Source organism: Chiroxiphia lanceolata, chromosome 5 (assembly GCF_009829145.1).
Source record: "Chiroxiphia lanceolata isolate bChiLan1 chromosome 5, bChiLan1.pri, whole genome shotgun sequence".
NCBI classification, from domain to species: Eukaryota; Metazoa; Chordata; class Aves; order Passeriformes; family Pipridae; genus Chiroxiphia; species Chiroxiphia lanceolata.
In genome coordinates, this window is record NC_045641.1 from 59,827,664 (window position 1) to 59,852,297 (window position 24,634).

Below are 24,634 nucleotides of genomic sequence, written 5' to 3' on the forward strand. Positions count from 1 at the left end.
CTGGGCAATATTACTTTTACCTACAGATTTCTAAATCCTTTGACAACAACATCTAAGAGTTTTGGGGACTGCTTCAGTAGATTCTTACTTCCTTAGAAGTATGTCTGAGTGCGTGGCTAGATACTGGCCCTTGGTCTGAACAACAATTAATGGAGTGTTTGTGAAGCAGATATTAGAAAATAATAACATTTTAAAGTACAGGCTTAGATAGCAAAAAAACCAAAAAGCAAACAAAAAAACCCCCCACACAAAAATAACACAACCTTAAATAGGACCTTAAAGCTCTATGCAAAAATAATGATAAAAATGCTTCTATGCCCTTGCCTGTGTCATTTTTAATTATATTTTTCTCTTCATGTTTGTCTGTCATGATGATTTTTGTTTCTAATTCTTTGCAGACGTCTCAGTCAGTTTGTTAGCAGTAGTTGTCAGCTTCTGTGGGCTCGCTCTGCTGGTGGTCTCGCTTTTTGTCTTTTGGAAGCTGTGTTGGCCCTGCTGGAAGAGCAAACCTCTCACTTCCAATGCCAGTAATGTCCCACAGAGCAACTCCAGTGCTCCTACAGAGGTTATGGAGACCAGTGAGAAAAAGGAAGTTAAAGAAAACGGGAAACCTACAACAAAGGTACTTGAAGCTGCGCTGAAAATTAGCCACACTTCACCAGATATACCAGCAGAGGTCCAGAACGCACTGAAAGAGCATCTGATCAGACATGCTCGCATGCAGAGGCAGATCACTGAGCCCACGTCGTCGTCAAGGTAAGTCCGAGGCACTCGAGTTTGTGGCACATTTCCTAGGAACAGGTAGACCAGAAATGCTCTGCTGAAAATTTCCAGGATCCTTGAAATCCTGATTCACGGGTTTCTTCACAATTACGGGTGAAACAGTAGTCACGTGAAGGCAAAGCCTCACTGTTCTTTGAACAGAACATTCTGAAACATACAGTGTACCTTCACTTACACAGTTATTTTAACATATGAAAACAAAACCTACTACTTTGTAAATACATAACGTTGCTACTTTAATCATTTCCCTTTGGGGTTTTGATTATAAGAAGACTGATTTCAGTGTTATTTTTTAAAGTACTGCAATGTCTTTTGACAGAGGTAGATAGATACATCTGTTGCTTTCACAGAAGAAACTTTCCCTCTCCTATAAATAAATTATAGATTCACTGTTGATGGCGCATTTCTTTAAGACATGGTTTGCCAATTATGGTGTCTATTATGAAGGAATTAAAACCCCAGACTAAGTACATAGGTCCTTATTGACAGATCTTAAAGCAATAGAGATTCTATATAGACCTTTAAATAAATGACATGCATGCAGCATTCCTAAAATGATTCCTTTGGTATTAAAGAGGAAACAAACTTTTATTTTGTATTAGGTACCACTTTATATTGAAAAGTAGTGAAGACATGCAGGGACCTATAATTTCAAATGGGATTTTCTTCAAATACTGTGAGCAAATTTAATGCATGGAAAACAAACAGTGAACTGCAAAGATCACTTTCTACATTGAAAAAGGAAATGTTTTATAAACAAAGAGTGGAGAAATTAAGGCTGGAGGAGGCATCTGAAGTATTGTGTAATGCCATAAGTTAGAATACTGTGTAGGAAGTAGCTTTCTCTCAATAATCCATTTGCTAAGGAAACACATTGTTACCAAAACAAAACAAAAAAAAACCAAACAAAAAAGGGCCTACGCTCGCAGTAATCATTAGAGGCATGAGACTGGAGAAGACACGTGCTTTACTTTTAGTGGCACGCACTTTGTTGGCTTTCTGTGAGTCCCTAAGATAGCGTTTTGCCAGTTGAGTGTGCTCATTTTGGTGGTGAGTGATCAAGTGCTTTTTCCCAGCTGTTCCAACATCGTGAAACAGCCAACAAGCAGCCACAGGAGGCTCCCAAAAATGAGAGCACTCCAGCCAGGGGAGGTCTGACTGACTTTAGCAGCTGAACTATCTCCTGAATTATGAGACTGTACAGATGGCTTTAAGCCATGTTACCCTGGCTGTGCCTGGCTCCAGCTACTGTATCTGTCTGCTCAGAGAGGGAGCACAGCATCCAAACCATTCTGAGGAACATTTGCCACAATACTGGGTTGATAATTTTGAAATTGTAACTGTTATGCTGAACCCAGAGGGACCAAAATTGGTGCAGTTTAGCATGAGAAGATTGTTACCCAACTCAGTATTACCTAACTGGGTATTAATTGGTGGAGTTTTATCCATCATTTACCGACAGGTAAATCCAGGTAATCAGACTGTCTGACTTCCTGAACAGACAAAAGTAATAGCTGGCTGGCAAAGGACTTAAGTAGTCCCTGTGGTACCATAGGGGAAAAAAGAAGTTCCAGAAACATGATCTAGAGCTGCTTCATGCTGTGAAAATATTCTCACAGACCTCTAGAGTGATTTGGACTGATATCTAAATGCCTATGAAATATCTGTGACACCAAGGACAGTTTTACAAAATTAAAACCTGCTATCAATCCTACTCTTTCTGCATATGTTGGTAACCTTGTAAGGGAGTTTTTTATTTATTCTATCTGGATTATCAGAGTTAAATCTTTCCTGAAAGGGACAGTTCCTTTGCTTTAAGTAAACCCTGATTGTTGCACCATAGCCAGTTAATAACAGGGTGTTTGGAGATATCACCTTCTTTTACAGTTTGCTGAAAAACTCTGCATCCTTGCCACAAAAGATGTTAAGAATTAGGTGTGTCTTAAAAATTACCCAGTAATAGTAATCCATTTTATCAATACCCCTACCTGCCTTAAGGGAGTCTTAACTCACTGACAACCCATATTAATTATTGCTGCCCAGAACGTCATGTATGAGAAGGCAGCTGGAAATTTAGACCAGCTTTCTGCATTATTCCTAATTGTGATTTAGTCCCAGCTGGCAACTATGTACCAGCAAAATGTCTAAAACCTGACTCTGGTGTTCTTCATTGGGGGTCTCTAAATATAGGAGAGCTCTTAGAAGAGACAGCACAACTTTTGCATTGTCTTCAATGCAGCACTGCTTCCTTGTCCTCAGGAGTCCTGAGTGATCCAAATGCATTCTGTTGACAAAGGATCAAAGGAAAATGTTTGCTGCCTGGATTGTCTTCTCTACACTGGTCTCACCTGAGCTGGGGCAAATAAAAGGGTTGTAACCGGTTCTATGATAGGTTCATAGAGCCATCAGTTTCTTAATAAAATAAATGAAATCATATTAGGTCATTGTAATTGAGCACAAAGATTTTAATAAGCCACTGAGAGCAACAATAAAATGCACCTGATCACAATTTTTAGACCATACATTTAACACAGAGACATGTTAGTGTAGTGAAATGATACATTTCTGCTAGAATAGAATTCTGTCATTTTTATGCTTCCCGATAATATGAAAAGACCTTCTTGTTAAAACTCTTTAGTCCTCAATCCCAATTAACCAGTACACCATGACAGAAGAACTGCAGCAGTGGTGTTCGTTTACAAATATTTCTACCCTGTGTTATTGCAAAGCACTCTTTCCACTACTTTGTGGAAGTATTCTGTAATATAGTTTATTGCTTCTTCAAATGTTCACCTGTATTTTCAAAGAACATACTTTTGGCTCTCTAGCATTAGCATAGCATGTTGAGTTAGTCAGTCCTCAAGAGGCACAAGGACAAAAGGGAGGTGCCTGGAAATGTTAGTTAAAGAAAAATGAGCATGTGTGTTGACTTCAGTGTTTGCAAGGAGGAGACAGCAGTCTCCGTTCCATCTAAATAGCACAAGAACATACTTTTTCCTGGATTTGGTCCAAAAGATTGCTCTAGTGCCATCTAGAAAAGCTAGACCAGAGTCAGTCCTCATAAATCTGAAGTCATGTCATAAATCAGCATCCTGTCCCTCTCTTCTTTCATACATATGGCATCTTAGTGAGTTAGAAATCAGCTTCACACTGTCACTATTCCTGTGCAGCACAGTTTTATGTTAGAGATTTACATACAGAGATTTACTGTCACTCAAAATACATCTGTTCTATGCTATGGAAGGCAAGTCTATTTATAGGAGTCAGTAGAGGTTGAGGTACCTAGATTTGCATGTTAGTAGCTTTGCCACATTTTCACAACCTGGTTGTCTGACATCCTTGTACTTCATTATCACAGTCATTAATCCCTTTGTTATTGCAGAACAAAGGAAGATAAATATGTTACCATGGCAACAAGGAAACATCTTAATAATTAACAGACCAATTAGCTGTCTTGGTGAAATGCTGTGACTCAGAGCAGATACTTGGCACTATGTAATTAGGACTATGGCTTCCTAGAGCAAGAGTGCTGCTGGTTCCCAGAGGGGACAGCCATACAGCTGCACTGTTTTACTTAGTGACATCTTCCAGCAATGACTACATTCACTAGTGGATCTTGTAGTTTAAAGATAGATTTGGTGTTTTATGTATTACTTTTACATGTTTTAAGACAGATCTTCATAAACGAAAGAGAAGTTGAAGAAAAGAGAATTTGTCATCTACCTGTTTTCACCCAAACTGGAAATGTCATACAACGAGCTTCACTATTTCCCCTGCACAGGCAGTTTTATTCAGTGCTTATGTGCAATGGGGTTTAAACATGATAACCCCATGGCAGAGGGATTGGGATCTTTAGGGTCCCTTCTCATTCAAACCATTCTGTGATTCTATGATTTTCTGGGCATCTCAGTACCACAGCTGCAGGTACAAGGAGGACTCAAGAAGGCCTACCTGCACAAGTTTCCTTAGCAGTGATAGAAGCAGGAGTAAACACAGGTCTTTCTGGACCTCATTATGAGTCAAAGATACTAGAGAGATGGTGCCTGAATTGCTGCCTGCCCAAACGTTTATTGCACTACATTTTGGGTGGAGTTCAGTTCCTCCCCTGTGTTTGGCACACCTATGAGGTTGGACTTCTCAGAGAAAAAATGCTATGAAACTCCCTGGGGACAATATTGTACTTTTCTGACCTGTTGGAGCCTTTTCATTCCTCACTCCATTCCAATGTGGACATCATCTACTATGAATTCAGGGAGTTCTAACATTTAAGAGAAATGGAAATCTTTCAACTTGTCCATCTGTGAAGAAAGAAAGGCAGAATGTGTTACATGAGGGTTCAGGTATAGTTCATCTAAATTTGAGATCACACCTGGATTTTTTGGAGCTACTTCAAATCTAGACTATGAAATTCTCCCTCCCCTGTTCTTGTGTAGTGCTAGGACTGCTCCCTGCACCTAGCAGTACTGAAACAGCTGAAATGGGAAATGTTCTTGTCTATTATTTAATAGCTGCAGATTACCCTCTTGTATCTCTGCTCAGCAGAACTGCGGTAGTTTTGTGCTTCATGCCTTCTGCAACCTCTTCACTTACAGCAAAAATACAAATAATATCTATGAAATGAGTCCTGGTTGCTTTCAAATGGACAATTTGCATTTCTGATTTAAAGAAAGAAACACACAGCTGTGACACCTCTTGTTTTCAGAACACACCACCACAGGGGAACCAAGCAATAAGGCAAGGCTACATTTGGCATTAATAAGCAATTGATTGCAAAAAGCAGAGGGAATTCTGACAATCGGATTGCTCTGTAATGGCAACTAAGTGTGCTAACAGGAGGATGTAGTGAGCTTTTGCAGTACTGATTGCTGGGGTAGTGAAGTAGCAAGAAAATGTGAAAATGTCCAGAACATAAACTGGAGAGTGTAGTCATAATGGAATCTGCTGCTGATAAATACTATGAAGCTTTTTGACCAGTGTTTTTATGTTACTGTAAGGCTGTATGGTATACCAGGGGTTTGATTTCAGTCACAGTAGGAATGGCACAGCTTTCCATTTATGTTCATGAGCCAAGTTAAGCCCATAAATACATATGCTTATGCAACACTGTATTCAGAATTACAAGGATTTTAACATATTGTATGTTAGTACAGGGATCAGCTTTCAATACACTGCACAGCAGACAGTGAGAACAGAAGGAAAAAAAGCTGTCACAGAAAAATGCTGACCAAAACTTTGAAATGTATTGCAGCCAGAACAAAATGTTCCCGGTCAAATTGGAGAAGGCAGCCTGTACCTCAGTGTAGCAAATACCAAGCAGGTGTATATAAAATGTTGTAGGATTGCAAAACACTGTGGCGAAAACCTCCAGACATAGCTGTCCCTTTCAGGAGCCTTTCATGGTCATCATTGTGAAACTTGGTAAATATTTAATTGGAAAACCACCATGGAATGCCTCTAAAAACCAGGCAGTGCTAATGACAATTCTGCAAGTGCCTTTTTTTTTTTTCTACCTTACCGTACTTTACTCAGGCCCTAGCACAGTGGGATCAAGCAATGCTGGAACTGTCAACTTGTTCTGTGAAAGAACATAAATTCAGTTTCAGCTGCATAGTCTGAAAGCAAGGTCATAAATATAGGTATTTCCAAGATACTGGGTGTCTCTCAGGTCAAGAAATTAATTCTGAATTATTATTTCTCTCAAAGATGTTTAAACACTTGCAAATAATTGAGGGGGGATTACTTTAAAATAATACTTAAGATAGGAACCCTTATTAATTTGGTCTTCTTGTATTTTCTGTTTAGCAATGGTCTTTTCTCAGAGATAACCATGGCTTGTTTTGTGTGTGTGTGTGTATGTGTGTGTGTGTGTGTGCAGGCACAATTCTTTCAGGAGGCACTTGCCAAGGCAGATGCAAGTGTCCAGTGTTGATTTTAACATGGGGACAGATCCGATTTTGCAAAGGGGAGAGACGACAACCAGCATTGGGAGAATAAAACCAGAACTCTACAAACAGAAGTCTGTGGATTCTGATGGGCAACAAGAAGATGTGAAAACATGTGGAAAACTTAACTTCACTCTCCGGTATGATTATGAAAATGAACTTCTGGCTGTCACAATTGTCAAAGCCTTAGATCTGCCTGCTAAAGACTTCACAGGAACATCCGACCCCTACGTTAAGATTTATCTGCTTCCAGATAGGAAAAAGAAGTTTCAGACACGAGTTCACAGGAAGACATTAAATCCTGTCTTTGATGAAACCTTTCAGTTTCCTGTAGCCTATGATCAACTCAGCAACAGGAAATTGCATTTCAGTGTTTATGATTTTGACAGATTTTCTAGACATGACATGATTGGGGAAGTTATTCTTGATAACCTTTTTGAAGTCTCAGATCTCTCCAGGGAAGCCAATGTATGGAAAGACATCCACTGTGCCACCACAGTAAGTAGTGTGTTCCAAAAGCATTGATATGATATTTTCATTTCTCTTTTGTAGTTTGTAGCAGTGTATCCTGTTTATCAGCAGAGTCTTGAATAAAAAAAAAAAAAATAAAAACAGTTGTCAATATTTTCCTCTGAGCACAGAAAATAAGATGCTTGGGAAGCTATAAAATTTAATTACTAAAAAATCTTCTGGGAACATACTGTCATCTTTATGTCTCACTGTGTATATATAAATTATGTTTATTAATTAAATACAGCATCATGAAAGTCACTGCCTAGCAAGAACTATTAACGTTTTCCTGTTAGCAAAACACCTGATCCTGCAAAATTACCATCTAATAAGGAAAAGGGCACATCCCATCCTACTCTTGTTAGTGGATTTTCATAGGTTAGGAGTCTTGCGAAGGAAAAAAGGCTAAAAGTGCTTGAAGTCTAAAATGTTCTTTGCTGACTGCCCTGTGCTTAGGGTCCCCAGTAGACGTATCTGCATTGCTGCTGGTTATTAGCAGAACTCAAGAGACACAAGCAAGTAGAATTAGGAAATAGAAATTAATTTGTTTACTGTTGCAAGTAAGAGAAGGAGGCCTGTGCATGGATGACTGGACAGATGGCATGCTACCAGAGAGAAAAGCAACAATCTTCAAACATTGTCTTTATTAACCTTGAAAGCCAAACTCATCCTCCCCAGCCGGAATTTGAATGGAAAAAAAAAGCATTTAAAATGTTGAGATGTAGGATGTTTGTTTTGGTCTTGATTTCTTTTTAACTATGCTATTTATATAAACGTTTTCCCATCCCTTGCTATGTAGGATTATCCAAAACAGTCTGACTCATGACTGTTTGAGCACAGGCTAGCCTTCCATATGGGGATGAACAGAGGGCAGAACAATACTAGACATTGCTCCGGTGACAAGAGCTTCACACCATCCCTTCATTAGAGCTGGACGCTCCCCACGCCTTTTTTACCAAACATTTTTGTGATGTTAGTACCTGCTAGACAGTGAAGTCTAGGTCTGCACGATTAGAAAGACAAAGAGGACTGGTATGTCCTCACCAGACTGAGCATTAGCCCTCTGTTTCTTAAGAAATGAGAAATACCAGGCAGTGTAGCATAGTGGAGACAGTTTTTTAATGTGAATTCACAGTAGCAGCTATTTATTTTAACTGCTGGGTCTATCAAACTGGTCTGAACAGCCTTCGGCACACCTCCAGAAAACTGAATCTATGTATGCTTAGTTTGATCTAGCTCAGATTTCAGGTAAATTTAAGAATTGTGTTTTCAAGCTTAAAATTGAATCTGTGTTTAAGGTCTTGGAATAATAGTCCAGTAACCATTTTTAAAAATTTCTTCTAGCTCTGATATTATCTTTCATACTTTAGTAATGACTTAAATGCTCACTGGTCCTTTACAGCAGGCATGTGTGTGACATTTTTTCGCTGATAACTAGAATGATTTCAGAAAATTAGAATCTCTGGACTCTTTATCACTGGTTTTGAGTAGATTGAATTGCCATACCAAATTATGCAGTTGGGATAGATACTAATATACATCTGGATGAAAATGGTTGCTAAACTTGGCACTGAATAGTAATTCAGGTTTCTTCCTTGCTAAGGGTTAGTACATTCAGTTATAGTGCCTAACTCATTCTGCTGGTGTTTTGATTTGTATAAAGCTTAAAAGAAAGCATGAAGTTCTTGGATTTCAGCCTTTCAGCCAGTATAGTTTACAATACTGCACATGAATGAAAAAGTTGTCTCCACTTAAACCATTAACGATAAGCATATAAAATTGAGATATCTTCTAGTATTGGGTGACCTCATTAGCTTCCACACACCCTACTCTATTCTCAGAAAATTATCTAAGAAATTAACTGAATTGATTTTTTCCTGGAAAAATTAAACCCTCCCATAAGATGTCCTATTATTATATGTGCAATGTATTGCCCTGTGTTTTACTTGAGCTGTTTCATGTAGATTAAAATTGGCTAATAATACAGGGTTTTAGTTCTGGCATTTCAGAAACTGTAAGCTGAGACAGCCAAACCTGCACAGGAGTAAACACTGCATGAGATGTTAATCAGTGGGGACTTATAGTCTTAGGCACCAGATCTAAAGTTTATCAGAGTCATTAACTAGCAATTAAATAACTAATTAACGTTTGACAGAGTCAACTGAACTTTGATTAAGCCTTGAAAAAGAACAATGCAGCTAGTTCTACAGTTGGTGAAAAATAACTCTACTGCAAGCAAATATGCTTTGATGTTCATAAAGAACCTTTGAAAATCAAAGAGGCTGTCTCAGTGGAAAAGGCCATACTTACACAGTAGAGTCCAGGAACCCAGATGCCATTCTGCAAATATATTTCTCTCACGCTTTTTTCTTCTTCACCTTTGCTCTGTTTTGTTGTGTGTTCTGTGAAGTTTTTCATCCCTTTGCTTAGACTTGTTTCCTACATTCGGTGGTCTGCTCATGCTGTTGCTAAATGATAGGTGGTGGAAAATGATAGAAGTGATAGATCAAAGTATTAGTCCAAAACTTAAAGGACACAGCAGAAGTAGCCTCTCCTGAGCTACGAGTCTTTTACATCTCTTCCACAGTCAAGGATTTTCTATTCAGAAGGGAAAATGAGGGTAAAAACAATTCCTATTACCTGCTTGAAAAGAACCTATTTTTATGACACAAAACTACAGTCTTGAACACTGCTAGAGAGATTTACGAAGAAAATGAGTTGCAACGTTTTACCAGTGAAGGAAATTAATGCAGGAAATCAGGAGATTCTCTGTTATGCAAAGACTCCTTTTCATTAGCTAACATCATTTTTAAACGATTTGCTTGCACATCCATAAAAAGTTTTTATTTGTTGCAGGAAATAGAGTCTGGGAAAGATCAGGCTAGATGGTTGCACTGAGTCTTTTTGGTGGTGAAACCAATGGCTGTATGGGAATCTACAGTTTTAATACACTTTTTTTGCTCATAATAATAATTTGAAACTATTCTGTAGAAGTGCAGGACGGGGCGTACACACTCATTTTTATTCTTATGGTTTTCAACTGCTGATATGTATTCAAATAAATGTGTTGAAAACCTATAACATTGCATAATGTATAGCATGTACCTGTTGTAAGTGTTAAAGTATTTTCATTTCTTCATGTTAGATTATCAAGGTAAATTTGGTGTAAAATCAGTTGTGGAAGAGATATATCTTAGATATCTGATGATATTAATATCCCCAAATTTTGCTGATACATGGATGATTGAATTTTAATAAGTATTTCACCATTTGCTTCTGTTCACTTGATTGATTTAAAAAAAAAAGAAAAAATCAAGAGACAGCTTGGTATCACCTGTGAAAGTTGTTCAGTATATTGGAATACTGTAATTCTTAATACACTTTAGAACATTAATTCATAACATCAGAGGCAAACAAATAATATCAAATGGATTGTTTAATCAACATATTTTTTGTGAAGTACTTGTAAATTTTCCATACATTTCTGAGGTTTTGTTACTATCAAAAATATACTGCATACTTTAAAAAAAAAGAAGACTCATTTACTGCAATTGCTAACAAGTATTTAACTCCTAATACTCAGTGTCTTAAAATTGTCTAGGCAAAAAGTCCACCTCTTGTGATCCAAAAATTTCTGAATGTAAAAGTTTATTAACTTCCTATAATACTTTTTAAAATTATTGATTGCTTTGGAAATCTCTGCCTCTAGTGTCATTGTCTAAAAAAATTGGCAAGTGACTGTCAGAAACACTTTTTTTCTGAAGGTATTCTGTGAAGTCTGTTAGAGTAACCAATTATAGGAAACTATGCAATTGGGAAAAAAAAATAGAACTCAGAATTCAGTTAAAAACCATTACCAGCACAGTGGTAGTCTCTTGGGGATCTTAGCCATCAAACTGTCATACTTGTAACCTCTTGAATTATCTCATGTAGACAGATGGAACTCGATTATTATTTAGTTCTCCAACACCAGACATTTCAGAGCTGCAGTTTTCTCATTTGTGAAGTGGAATATAAAAGAAAGTTTTGTAAGGACATAGTCTTCATGTGATGCCCACGGTGTATGATTGCTGTTTCTAAAGCAATTGAAATGTAGGTGAATAGTGTCACTGGGAAAGGGAGAAGTGCTTAAATATACTTTTTTAACATTTGTCTCAGTTCATTTTTATTGAACACTGGCTAGAGTAGTATATCACAAAGGCAGTCCTGCTGGCTGTTGGCTTCTGTTATGGAAAGAGATTCTTCTGACTTCCTGATGAAAAAAGAATGAAGCCCATCTCTGAAATTCAACCAGAGCAATTGCAGCCATTATCTTATGTTAGTTTTCTCCATAGTCTGCTGCTTTGTAAGTGGACGAAAAAGTGGAACTAGTGGTAGAAAGCTGACAAAGATATACTATTAGTGTTTCTGGAAATGCACCTAAAAGATTTAACAGAATGTTAAACAGGTCTGAAAGAATAAAGGGTTGTCAGTGTAGAAACATTTATCATCTTTACAAGGGGAACAGCCCCTTCTAAGCTGAGAATTGCTGGCACTTGTCATTTCTGCTCAGGGCCAAGTGATATAAAGGATACACATGGTCACTGCTGCTGCAGAGAAAGTGAGAAAATAATCTGAATGAGTCTTAAGAGGAAACAGTTTGAGATTTTTAGTTTAGGTTTGGGACTGCTTAAAGTGTGGGTGATAACTAGAAAAAGCAATGGAGAAAGGGGAGGGTTCCATCCCGTTACTGAAGGCAGGGAAGATTTCTATTATTATTCAATGCTTCTTTTCATTTGAAATGACAAATTATTTGAATATTCTGATTTGCTAGAGGCAAACTATTACTTTCAGTCTATCTTGAAAGTAATAAATATTGGATGAATGAAGAACATGGTTTCCTCAAAGGATTTTAATATCTCTGCATCCAGACAGTACTGTGGCAGCTATGTTAGGGTGCATGGCTTGTCTCGCCTGCTGTACCCTGAGTGCTCTCTGAGTTTCTCACTGCAGATAATCTCTTTGCAGACAATGCACTGTGGCTTCGGAAGAGCATCTTTATATGGGAAACCATATATAATTTGGTTCCTTTGAGTGTCAGTACATGCCACGGTTAGTTCACAGAAGTACCTCTGTTCTGAAGCAGGAATGGGTTTCCTTGCTGCGTGGCAAGATGCAACTACCCCCCAGGTGCACAAGGCAGATGGTTACGTGCAGAGGGGGTGACACAAGAAGCACCCAGGAGTCTTGGCAGGGTGCTATTGAGAGCATTCAGCCTACTGGACCCTGTGCACAATCTCATGGAGTCCTCTCCCTGTAATCAGGACTGCAATCAGCAGCAGTGCTTACCCAGAGCAATCAGGGTATCAGGCTAAAACAAGCATTAAGCCTCCACAAGCAGAAGTCACAGTCATCACAGAGCAATAGGCCCCACTGCTTCCATACCGTCTTCCACAGAGGCAAGAACAAACACAGACTTAATTGATTCATTTCCCAGGACAACAGCTCAAGCAGTAACTGCTGCTGAGAGGGGAAAAAAGAGCTGAATTCGATATGCAAAGAATAACTAGAGACAAAAATAAATATTAGGGGTGGGGACAAGGTTTCCAAAGTAAAATCCCCTTGAGAGGTTGTAGAATTAGGTCTCCAGTTTGAGTTTCATATAGCTTTCAACAATTTCTGTCATGGCATGGTTACCATTAGATTCTGAATGTGTAAATGAGAAAACAGACTGGTAGATTTTTGTTCTGCTCTTTGCTATCACTCTTTAAATTCTTGATCTATACCTCAAAACCAGAAATATCTTAATATGTTCTTAGCTCGTCTGAGGGGTAAGGCATCCTTCCTCTTTTTTTCCATTCAACTCCCAACATTAATAATTTTGTTTTATTTTATCCCTGATTCTTGAAGCTTGATGTCAGTAGTTTTTACTGGAAAGCAGAAAAATATATATAACATGCTTCTAAATAGAACAAGAAAGAAAGAATTCCTTTGGGGGAATTATCTTCCTGCAGTATTCAAGTAATCCAATGCATTTTTTCTTTCATTTTCTTTAATTTTGCATAACACAATGAAAAACAATTTTCAGTGTGACTAAAAGAAGCAGTCAAAAGTCTAGTAACATAAATGCCTGAATAACTTCTTAGATAGATAGAAAATTGCTATTATTATTATTTATTACAGATGCTTACTCAAAATACAACAGAAAAAGAAGAGAAAAAAATTTGCAAATCACTTGTTTAGGAATTAAGTGCAAAGGGAATTCGTGCTACTCTTTGTATTTTTGCTATGCTACTCTTACATGCAGTCTTTAAAACATCATTTAAATTACAGTTAATAAGAAAGTAGTTCTGGGTATTAAAATTGAGATTACGAATTGAAATTACTACTGTGGGTTATGATAATCTGGATGATAATGAAAGTAACAAGAACCAAGTTTCTGAGGGAATTTAATTTATAATGTCCTATTAATTATGCAAATGTTTGTTATTTCAACCATGGAAGTTAATGACAGACCAGTAAAAATAACAGCATACAAATTTTTTAGTTCCAGTAGCATTTACATAGTTCACTGTAAGAATCCATAGTGAGGTACTCTTTTAAGACTTCATTTGAATTTCAAAACTTGAAAAGCTAGGGGAAAGGAAGGAGAAACAAACATCAGTGAAAAAAAGTGGCCCGGGGTCATTTGTGATTCAAAAATGACTCCTTATTTCACATATCAGCTCCCCATATGCTTTTCACACCTGCTGGCATAGGAAACCAATTAAGATGTTGGCATATGGAAGAGAGACTACAGAAGTTCTTACTCTGACAGTATAGTTAGTAAATACTTTCTCCTGTTCCTTTCAGGATTATGGGTGTTGATATGTGAGTAGAAACTACCCTGAACATGGAAGGACCTATACCTAACTTCCCCACTGAGTTTGTGGAGGTTTCTGATTAAAAGTTGTCTCTCCTATTGAATTTAGTGTAAACAACTGGGAAAAGTAATTGGAGTAAGTGACAGCAAAGCTTTTTCCAGCAACAACAGCTCTAAGAACTCGATCAGTTTAATTGATGCTCCCCTACAAGTTCTCCAGACTTCTCAGATCTTTCCACTGTTTTTCTGTGTTATAAGTGGGGAGCACTCATGAACCTCAGGAGAAACCCTGCTAGTTCTACAGGCATAAGTATGGAAATGAGGACACTGGTGTCCATTGGATATGATAACAAATATAATACGATACGGAACTTTTTTCATCTGACTTTGCCAACTTCTGGACTGATTTCCCAAGAGCCCATAAAGCAGGGAATGCAGACATATCTTAATGGATCTCTCCTAATGGAATTAATGGAAAAAATTATTAGCGCATCCATTCACATGGTTGTTTGTGTGAGGTGAGAATTATGCTGTTTAAAAAAATCCATATTCTGTAGATAAAAAAAAGTGAAGTTCATCTGAATAACTGACATGCACACATGAGATCATTGTTTTCTTAGTTTTATTTTCGTTCTACCATCACCATACCAGAAAATGTATCGGATAGAATAACATCGTAGCTATAAAAATAACTGAAGATGGTGTAGTGTTTGCCACTGTTCCACTTCCTTAGTACTGTGTGATGACTTGGGCACACAAAAAGGGAAATAAGTGAAGAGATATGAAGTACCAAGAAATGCTTCCATTTGCATTAGTGCAACTGTGCTTAATGCTGGTTTGTCTGTACCTGTTACTGGAAGTCAGTGGGGAGCATTCATTACAAGCATCTGTAAAGCTAGTTGTTAATTGAAATCTAAGTTTGATTCAAGAAAAAAAAAAAAGAAATGCTCAAAATAGGTCTAGGAAAGAGATAAAATTCCAAGGGAGTAATGTAAGTAATGTGCAATTCTCAGTAAATATAAGATACATGTAAGACAATCTGAGGCATAGCTAAAAATTTGCATGAATGGCAACCACGGGGTTCAGCATTGTGTCTTCTGAGTTGTGTTTTGTTTGAGGTGAGCTTTAATGCAGACATGATTGTTGAGGGCAGTCTGTGCCTTAGCTTCCTCAGATTTGCTTGTACTGAAGGGTTCCTGTCAGATTACTTGTGTGAACTTGATTAGCTAGTGTATTACAAAGTGAGAAAAATATGGATTTTCTAGACCACTGAGGTTCCAAAGTAATTTGCATTCTATTTATAAATCTCAACTAAAATCAATAATGCTTAAGGATCCTGGGAATTTAAAAATATTACACATGATAATCAATGTGATAGACAAAGACTGTCGTAAGAAGTTTAAAGAAACTCAAAGCCTTATGTTGTTTGTTGTCTAGATCTGAATCTGTGTTTTCAGCTCCAAATTCATGAACCTCTAGTGCTCAAGTTAACAATATAATTTGGGGGGGAAAATAGTGATGTCCCAGACATTTTATCAAATACCCAGTTTCAGATGCTATCATATACATATAGATAGACAATTTTCATCTTAACTCTTCAAAAGAGCATTTAAAAGTTCATAAGTCTTGTACTTCGCACTCTGATTGATTTCCAAAGCATATTTGTTTTAATGATTCTTTTTAATTTTTTAATCTTCAGTTGGTTTATAGAGGTCCTAACAAAATATAGTCAGCTTCACACTCATGTATGAAGAAAGACCACTATTCTTGGCAGATACTCAGGGTAGAAGCTGAGTAAAAGCTTTCTATTCCTTACTAATCGAAAAGACACAGTCTACAAAACTGTCATCAAACAACAGATGCCACAAATAGTATCAAATTAAATTAAAAAGATAAAATCATCTGAGTTGTTTAAAAGATTCTGAAAGAAGTTGTATTTTAACTCAGGCTGGGGACCATGGGAACTCCTAGTCTGTAATAGCAATCTATGACAGCCAGTTCTCCCCACAAGGAGGAGAATTAGGTGTAGTTTATGGACTAGTGCAGGGTAACTACTCATTTTGTTTCTAGTCCTTTGATCTTACAATGTCTGACTCATAAATGTCTTTGATATTGACAAGTATTAATGTGAAATATTATCTATTCTAGTCTGCTGCAGAATTTATGTGTAGAAACATGAGTGTTGTTCCGTAATAAGAAAGGCAGACCTTTTGGGGAAGCACAAACCACATTTTTGCTGGGTATAGAGCATAGATGTCAGAAAATTCCTGCATAAACAGTGGAGTGATAGGGAGCCTTTTCCCAGTCCTAAAACCATCCCTTACCACTTCAAACTGAGTAGTCACTGCACAAGTTACAGAGCTCTGGTAAATTCAGTACATCTGCCTTTCGGACAGTCTGCTGTGTGGAGTGAAAAGATCCCCTTCACTGGTTTTCTGAGCATTTATTTTCGCATTAAGGCAGCTTCCTTATTCATTGAATTGTTAAAAGCACTGTGTGTGATTGCAGGGCATTTTACAAGCTCTTTTTCAATATACCTTCAGTGCATGCCGTTCAGAAAGGAAAGGAAAAGGACTGGGCATGAGACTCATATGGTTGCCATTTTATTAAGCACTGATGGTTTTCTCTGCTCTTCAAACAGTACTGTAGAGTAACCACCACATGGAGTTTTGCAAGCATTTTGAGCAATGCCTCTTTTAAAGTATTTAAGTCATACCACATAGCCCTGTCAGTATTCTTCTTTATCAGTTGAGTTCACCCAAACCTTCAAGTGTCTATCCAGTTTCTCTTATATAAATAATAGAATACTCAAGTTCATGTTCCTGTCTTCAAAAGTGAATTTTTCTCTGTTCATCTCTCTGAAGAGGGAAAAATTAGGCTTTTTTTATGAGCTGCCCATGTTGTTTCATATCCAACCTATCTTCATCTCCTCTCTCAACATAGACCTTAAACTTCAAAGCACTGAAAGTGGGGGAACTTTTCAAACAAAAGATGTGAGATCTGTTTGATATGGATATGAAGAACAACAATCAGACTCTGAATTCAGAAAGTAATGTTAGTAACAGAAGCTGTACTTTAAGCAGGTTTCAGATATGACAAAAACTGTAAAATATAAGAGAGCACTTGCCACTTTAACAAATGTGTGAAAATAATTACACTTAATTTGTTCATGTTTCATTTTTATTTTCTGAAACAGAAAAGTGAATTTGGTAATTTACCTTGTGCCACAAAATTCTATGCTCTTCATGTCAAAGAATGGGGTTGACCTAAGGAGATGTCAAATAGCTGTATTTGTCCTGCGTGGACTGAACTAGTTAAATCATTTTGAAATCCTGAGAAATCTGAAATACTGACAAGCATGAAATTTGCCCATAGTGCATGTTCACACGCTTATCAATCTGTTAATTCTCAGAAAAGAATCTCAGAAAAACGACTGAACATATGAATTGACCAACCTACACAAAAGTCAATATTTTATTACCAGCACAGCAGAGGATTTAAAACTATTCCAAAACTGCATTCTTCAATCTAAAGTCTGCAATGCAGGGGAAAAAAAAAATAATACAAAAAAACCCCCAAACCCTGAAGCATGTGATTAAGTCTGTCTTTACTCAAGAAAGATGAAGCAGGTGAAGCACCTATTTCAGTTTAGACAGAGTATTAACCCAAAGGAAGTCAATAAAACTCTTCACATAAGCAGCTGAAGAATGTGAACAAGAAGCCTCAGTCTTGCCTAATAACTATAAACAATGTATTTGTCATCTACACAGCAATCATTATTTTAATATGTTCCATTTAAAAATATATCATTCTTGCCTTCTGAAGCCAGAACAGCTGTAGGATAAATCCAGCAGCTCTCAAGAGAATCTGTATTCTCAGGGTAACTGTAGCTTTGACAGATAAAATATTGAAGCTGAGCTGTTAAAAATAAGCTTTTTAGGAGTAGTCAAAAAAAAGGTCCTTTGAGATCACATGAGCATGCTTGAGAGTGGCTGCCTTACAGAAGCAGCTTCCTTACATGCTCCTTACAAACTCATATCATGAGTTCTTAATATGCAATTTTCTTTCTTGTTTTTGGGGGTTTTTTTGGGTGGGGGGTTGGAAGGGGGTGTTAAAATTTGGAACAGGAACAATTTAGAACATAACTAACATTTCAAAGCATAAACTTTTACAGTATTAGGATAATTATATAACTGGGAGAAAAGAAAAGAATAAGAACTGATGGAAACTCTCTTCCTTAGGTTACATTTCTCAAGTATTGTAGAACTGTATAGCAATATCATATTGCATAAATTCAGAGCACATTGTCTCAATACAGCAACTGTCTCTTTATGAGGATTATTAAGATCCATGTGGGCCTTATCGATCTTTCTGAGTGTATTATCCTCCAAAAAGTTGTTCTTGAGCCAGGAAAGCTGTAGATTCCATTCCTTTACTCTGCTTTTCTCCTAAAACAGAGCAACCTCCCAAAGTACATTAAAAGCAGTAAAGACATCAACTTTTACAAGTAAGTTCTTCTTTGACAGGATTAGCTTTTCATTCACATACAGGTGTCCAGAAATAAATCTCCTACATAAATTCCAGTGTTGTTGATGGAGTATGAGTTTTTTCAAGAGCAGAACTTGACATTCTACATCAGCACCTTTTCATTTGTGTAAATTCAACACAAAAATATCAGAAACACAGAAAGTTTTGGTTCTGCTTTTGTTTTAATTTCTCAGTTTATTAATTGTAGATCCTGTCTCTGAAATATTACCCTGTTGTTACTCTTTCTGTACTTTATAGAAATAATTTTTGAAAATCACATTGTATATTGCAAAAGAAGCCTATCTCCGTGTTAAAAAAGAAATTCTAAAGTTTTGCATGATCTGTACTGAACTGCTGGCAGTATGATCAAGTTTTTAATCATTGCTTTTCTTTTTCAGGAAAGCATAGATTTGGGCGAGATCATGTTTTCCCTTTGTTATTTGCCTACTGCTGGGAGAATGACATTGACAGTCATCAAATGTAGGAATCTCAAAGCAATGGATATAACTGGAGCATCAGGTGAATCTACTTCTTTTTTTAAATAACAAAGCAGAGTTTATTCAAGAAGGGGATAAATAAGAACTCCTTCGGTTTTCTGTGTTTAGCATAGCTGTGGAATGGAAATAGCAGGAGAATGGATATAGATCCTGTTTAGATCCACTGGTTATCTTTGGTCTGGCAGTCACTCTGTTCAGAATGCCCATACCTTTCCTTTGCATTTACAGCATGTTGAAAGCAACACTTCCCAGGGTCACTAAAACCTTTGAAATTTCCTATCTTATCAATATTACGTTCCTAAACCAAATATTATCCTTAAGCTACACGTTTGAATGACTTTGAGTCCAAATGCGTGCAACTGATTATCTGTTACTCAGATCCCTATGTCAAAGTGTCACTGATGTGTGAGGGACGAAGACTGAAAAAACGGAAAACCACCACAAAGAAGAACACCCTCAATCCCGTTTATAACGAGGCCATCATCTTTGATATCCCTCCAGAGAATGTGGACCAGGTCAGCCTCTCCATTGCAGTGATGGATTATGATCGGTAAGCACAGTTTGCCTTCTGACTGTTAATCATCAGTGAGACGATACCTGATCATTGCAAGTTGCAACTTTCTGCCCCCTTGAACTTGTAAGCAGCTTCAGTGGCACAAAAGATAAAGCTTTGGGGTTTTTTTTCCTGGAGAGGTTTAAAGCTTTCACACCTTTTAGCCTTTTATCTGTGCCATAAATAACTGTGATGAGGGAGAAATATGGCTCAATCTTCCTATGGACCACTAGCCTTGGTAAACATTCCTGTGCACATCTGGTGGCTGGACTATGTAAAAGCTTTATAAATCGGATACGTCTTCCAGTTTAAAAACATCCCTCACACCTCTTATTTCTATTTAAATGACAGGTATTTGACTAAATGACTAAAAAAGAATTAGATGCTAATTGCCCCATTGAATTAAGTAATAATTAATTCTTTGGTTGATTCAATAAAGTAACCTTTGAATATGTAACCTTTGGGTTCAGCCCTCGCTGACAACGTATCTAAGCCTCACTTATCTGTGTCCTCCCCCAAGACCTGACAGGAAGAGACTCCTGCTTAGAGTGAGTCAAAGACTGCAGGCTGAACTAGACAGTGACTGACAGAATTCTGCCTTAGCCAAGTCTGCTTCATTCAAGTGCTATTAGTAATGAGTTCTTGAGATTGCAGGGCAAATAAATGCTGAAAGTCCAATTTAGTAACATCACCCTTCAGACTGTTTTTCCTTGCCATCAGATTTCTGGTTGTCCTCCAATTTCTGTCAGTAAGACTTTGTCAGATGTGAAAGAGGCATTGTGGTGCTGTTAGTTGCACAGCAACTTGCACACTTTCAGTCCTCCTCAGCTGCTCCTTTCTCAGCATTTGCTAAGAGGAAATTAGAAAACATTATTGTTAGGTACATACAGTCAAGGTACAGAAAACTGCTTTCTGGAGTCCCTTAGCAAGTCTATGGCACTGCTAGGAGCATGAAGTATTAAGGTATAGCCTATTTGATGCTTACCTTTCACATTTTTGACCAAACTTCCAAAGATCACAACAGCTAGAACTGCAAAATAGTTTATGAAATGATGTCCGAAGGATTTGCAGCATGAAATGTATACCCCATCATTTTTACCTTCCTCTCCCACAAAATTCAAACTATGTTTTCTTTATGGATAATTTTGTGTATTATGATCTTTTTCTGTCCTTGTGTCCTTTGGGTTGTAACCCTTTAATGGCAAAGGTTATGTTTTCATTACTATTTTTATAGCTGCTAGAAGCACTCTGATAGTGGCTGGAGGTTTTTGATGTTACCAATACAGAACTTAATATTACTATACTACCATTAAAACTAATATCTGTAACAAATGATGTGAAAACTTTGGTCATGTACTCTGTGCCACACTAAACCAGTAAACAGAATTGTACATCAGATGTTATTAAAACTATTTTTATTAAAAACAGATTCTGTCTCTCTACAATTCTCAGAGTAGGGCACAATGAGGTCATTGGGGTGTGTCGGACAGGCATTGATGCTGAAGGGCTTGGAAGAGATCATTGGAATGAAATGTTGGCTTACCCACGTAAACCAATAACTCACTGGCATCCACTAGTGGAGGTAAGAAGTAGAAAATTTTCTCATTCTCAGGATATTGAATGGTTTTGCCTCTCACACTTACGTGCTTCTGAGAAAACCAAAATCAGTGCAGCATCTAAATATCAGCTACAAGATCCTTAACACAACCTAAAACTAGTTGCATGGGTTTATTGATTACTAAAAGGGACCACTTCAAAAGTTTCCCTAATGCTCTAGCAGCACTGCAAAATTACATTAAGACATTTGGAATTTCTAGAGTTTATGATAAGGAACTTGCAACTACTTACAGATCATTTGCAAGAATTTCGGAAGGTATCATGTCCTATTAAAAAACCTTTAGCATGAACAGTTGTTGCTAAAACATTAATCTGAAATTGGCCAGCGAATTAGGCTAAATTCAAGCAACATGCCAGCAGCTCCTTCCACAGCTGTTCAAAAGACACTTATTGGAAGCTTGTTCAAATGCATGGGTCATTATATCTCTATGTCCCTGGACATGGGCTTCAGCCTTCAGGCCACATATTGCTGGTGTTCTGCATACAAAATGCTCGTAGCTTTGGATTCAGAAAGACACATGTGGAAGCCTTAAGAAGCAGCAGGCCTTGTTTTGGGACACAAAGGACACACTGTTTAGCTCATCCCAAAAGCAATCTTTGTTGAAAAATGAGTAGCTGTCTGAGGCATCACAGGCCATTTGTTTTCCTCACTCTGTAGCACATGGCTGGACAACATGTCTGGTGACAGGTAGCAAAAGCCTAAAATGAAGGCTTCAGTAAAACATCTAAAGAAGAGTGTGGGGGCAAGAAAATTCAATCAAGGCAGTAGAGAAGGTTTTAGAGGTTTATAACTCTCTCTGGTTTATGTAGATTTGGAGACAGAGGTACCACCCCTGACTGGCGAAATACACCCACTTGAGTGAAACAAGTCAGAGGCATTTTTAGGAAGTCACTTCAGAAATTTTCTTTCATTATTAGTTCTGCTGGAGACTTTGATGCTACAGACTTTGACCCAGAGGCTAGAAAGGGTCTGGGTGGGATTGGAGTTCTTTTTTGAGAGTCTCTTATCCTCTGAAATGAGTGTGATACGCAGCCAGATTTGATGACATTTGTAAAAATAACACTTCTCTTGCAGCTACCTGGCCGAGCAACCAGTTTTGATAGCCAGGGATCCTGTTCATCACCAAAACCTCCACTTACGCCCTAAGGAACAAGAGTGGATTCATCATGTTCAGTGTCCAAAGCTCCCTCTCATCTACATAAACAGAAGGTTCGGCTTCCACAGATGAACTGTATCCATATTTTTTTATTAAGATACATTTTTCCTATTCTAAGTCTTATTATACAGTTTATAATAATTTCTTAATGTATGAGCGAAGCTGACTCGAGTAAAATATAACCCTTCCTTGTGCAAATTCATTCACCTATTTTATCGCTGGCATGTATCCAGTGTCACAGCCAAGCAGTGTTTTGATATGACCTGTATCTTTGCATAGACAAAGAAATCAGAGAAAAAAAAAATCCCTTAAGCAATTCAAAACTACTGCAGCTTGTAACACCTAATTCTTTTGAGGGAGAGCGAATAGTAAATATATATATACATATATCATGTCGTAAATTTTTTCTAAATTGCACTAAATCCTGAGAGACTTTGCAAGATAGCATTCCAAACTGAATGTTGCATGAAAAAAACAACTGTTGTCATGTTTTGAGTGTAAAATCAGCTCATTCCTCGGGCAGGGAGAAAGGGCTGATCAAAAGTCCCCCAAAGCCACTGACAAGGACCTACTGGCTTTGCTGGGTTTTAGTTCAACCCTTATGGAACAGGGACCAGAACTGGATCTATGCAGTTATAATCTTCCAGCAATCACAATGCCAGCTGCCCCTGTTATCCTGTCCAGCAAAGCAGCCAGGCAGGTGCCTCCCCAGGGGAGGTGGCTGCCCTCAGGAGATGGTTTGCTTCAGCTGCCCAGTGGCTGACGAGGAGCTGTCTGGGGGGATCTGTGCGTGGCACTGACAGTCCGTGTATGGGTATGGCTGTGGAGAGCTGATGTCTCTGCAGTGAGGTGTGTGGAGGTGGATGCAGCTCCACAAGGTTGTAGGTGTCTCCTGATGAGGTGCATCCAGCCCCTCAAAACAGCCCGATCGTTGCTGACAGTCCTTGCTTGATGTTTACACAAGTCAAACTAGTGTAAACTAGGAGAGAATGCTCTGAAGTAAAGGAATTGATTTAATGTGTTTTATCTGTTCAGAAAATTGAACAAATACTGCAGTTACCCAGAACACTTTTCAGATTCTACGATTTAATGTGATAGATTTAGATTACTTTGAAGTTATTTTGACTGTGTGCATAGTGCACGTGGAATAGTTTCTGTTCACCTGCTGGATGCCTCTAGAATTATATACTAAATATGAGTTTGAGATATGTTTTCTGTCAGTATATGGAGAGAGAAATTGAAATGTAGCTATTTTATAAACTGTGTATTAGAATACACAGTGACAGCAAATGCAACAAACTGTTGGCTGTAGTCAGATGCTTTAAAAATTAGAAAAGAACTACACATTATTTTGTAAATTTATCTGTTTTAAACACTGTAGTTTACCTCAATTGGATAAATCAGATAGTTATTTCCTTTTCTCTTTTTTCTATTTTTTGTCTTTCTGTGAAGAGCATGGCAAAGACTGCATAATTGGGTCTGAGATTTTGAAAGCTGAAGTGTAACTAGAAATAAGTTGAGGTAGTGGCACTTCTTGTATCTTTGCAATATATAAAGAAAACAGAGGAGATAGTGTTTCCCAAAACAGCATTTTTACAGAAAAAAGGTGTCATACAGAGGATTGGTTTAAGATAATGAAAGAAATTATGAGAATTAATCTAGATATGAAGGGAAAAGGTAGTTTTGGCAAAATTCTGAAGAACAATTTTGGTTTGGTTTAGCCTGGCTGACACAAAATATATTTATGAAGATCCAGTCCTAAGGCAGTCAGTCATGCCTTGAAGTGTCTTAACTGCTCCAGGAAAGTTAGGAAGGCTGGTCCTAACATTGTAAGTGTTTCTAAGTCAAAAAAAGGAGACGGGTTTTACACCTTGCCTTCTGTGACTACAAACACAGCAAACAAGGAAATAAATACAAAAATCAATCTTTCAGACAGACTTTACAAATTAATTACAAAAAAAAAAAAAAGAAAAAAGCAGAAAAAAAGAAAAGGCTCCAGCCCAAGTTTAAGAATGTTTGTTTCAGGTTGCTTTTCATGGCTTCTAGGCAGAAATGGTTTCTCCCAGAGAGGGCTGGTAATTCTGAACACTAATTCTCCCTGCTTAAGATTGTATTTTCATCACCATAAATACAGAGTGACCTTGCAGAATTTCATTCCCTCATTTGCTCTGGGTGAGTAATTTTTTTAACAGGAGAACAAGCTCTCC

At 37.6% G+C, this 24,634-nt stretch overlaps 1 protein-coding gene across 1 annotated transcript in view; it reads left to right on the top strand.

Annotated features, from left to right (window-relative positions):
- The window catches only part of SYT10 (synaptotagmin 10), a 37,850-nt gene extending 13,456 nt beyond the window's left edge, over window positions 1–24,394 (top strand). Inside the window, exons 2-7 of the mRNA XM_032688243.1 lie at window positions 399–756; window positions 6,659–7,223; window positions 19,002–19,122; window positions 19,479–19,650; window positions 21,106–21,235; window positions 22,346–24,394. Coding sequence (XP_032544134.1) covers window positions 399–756; window positions 6,659–7,223; window positions 19,002–19,122; window positions 19,479–19,650; window positions 21,106–21,235; window positions 22,346–22,417 — 1,418 coding nt within the window. The 3' untranslated portion in view covers window positions 22,418–24,394. The remainder of the gene's footprint in view (window positions 1–398; window positions 757–6,658; window positions 7,224–19,001; window positions 19,123–19,478; window positions 19,651–21,105; window positions 21,236–22,345) is intronic.
- Window positions 24,395–24,634: the final 240 nt, after the last annotated feature.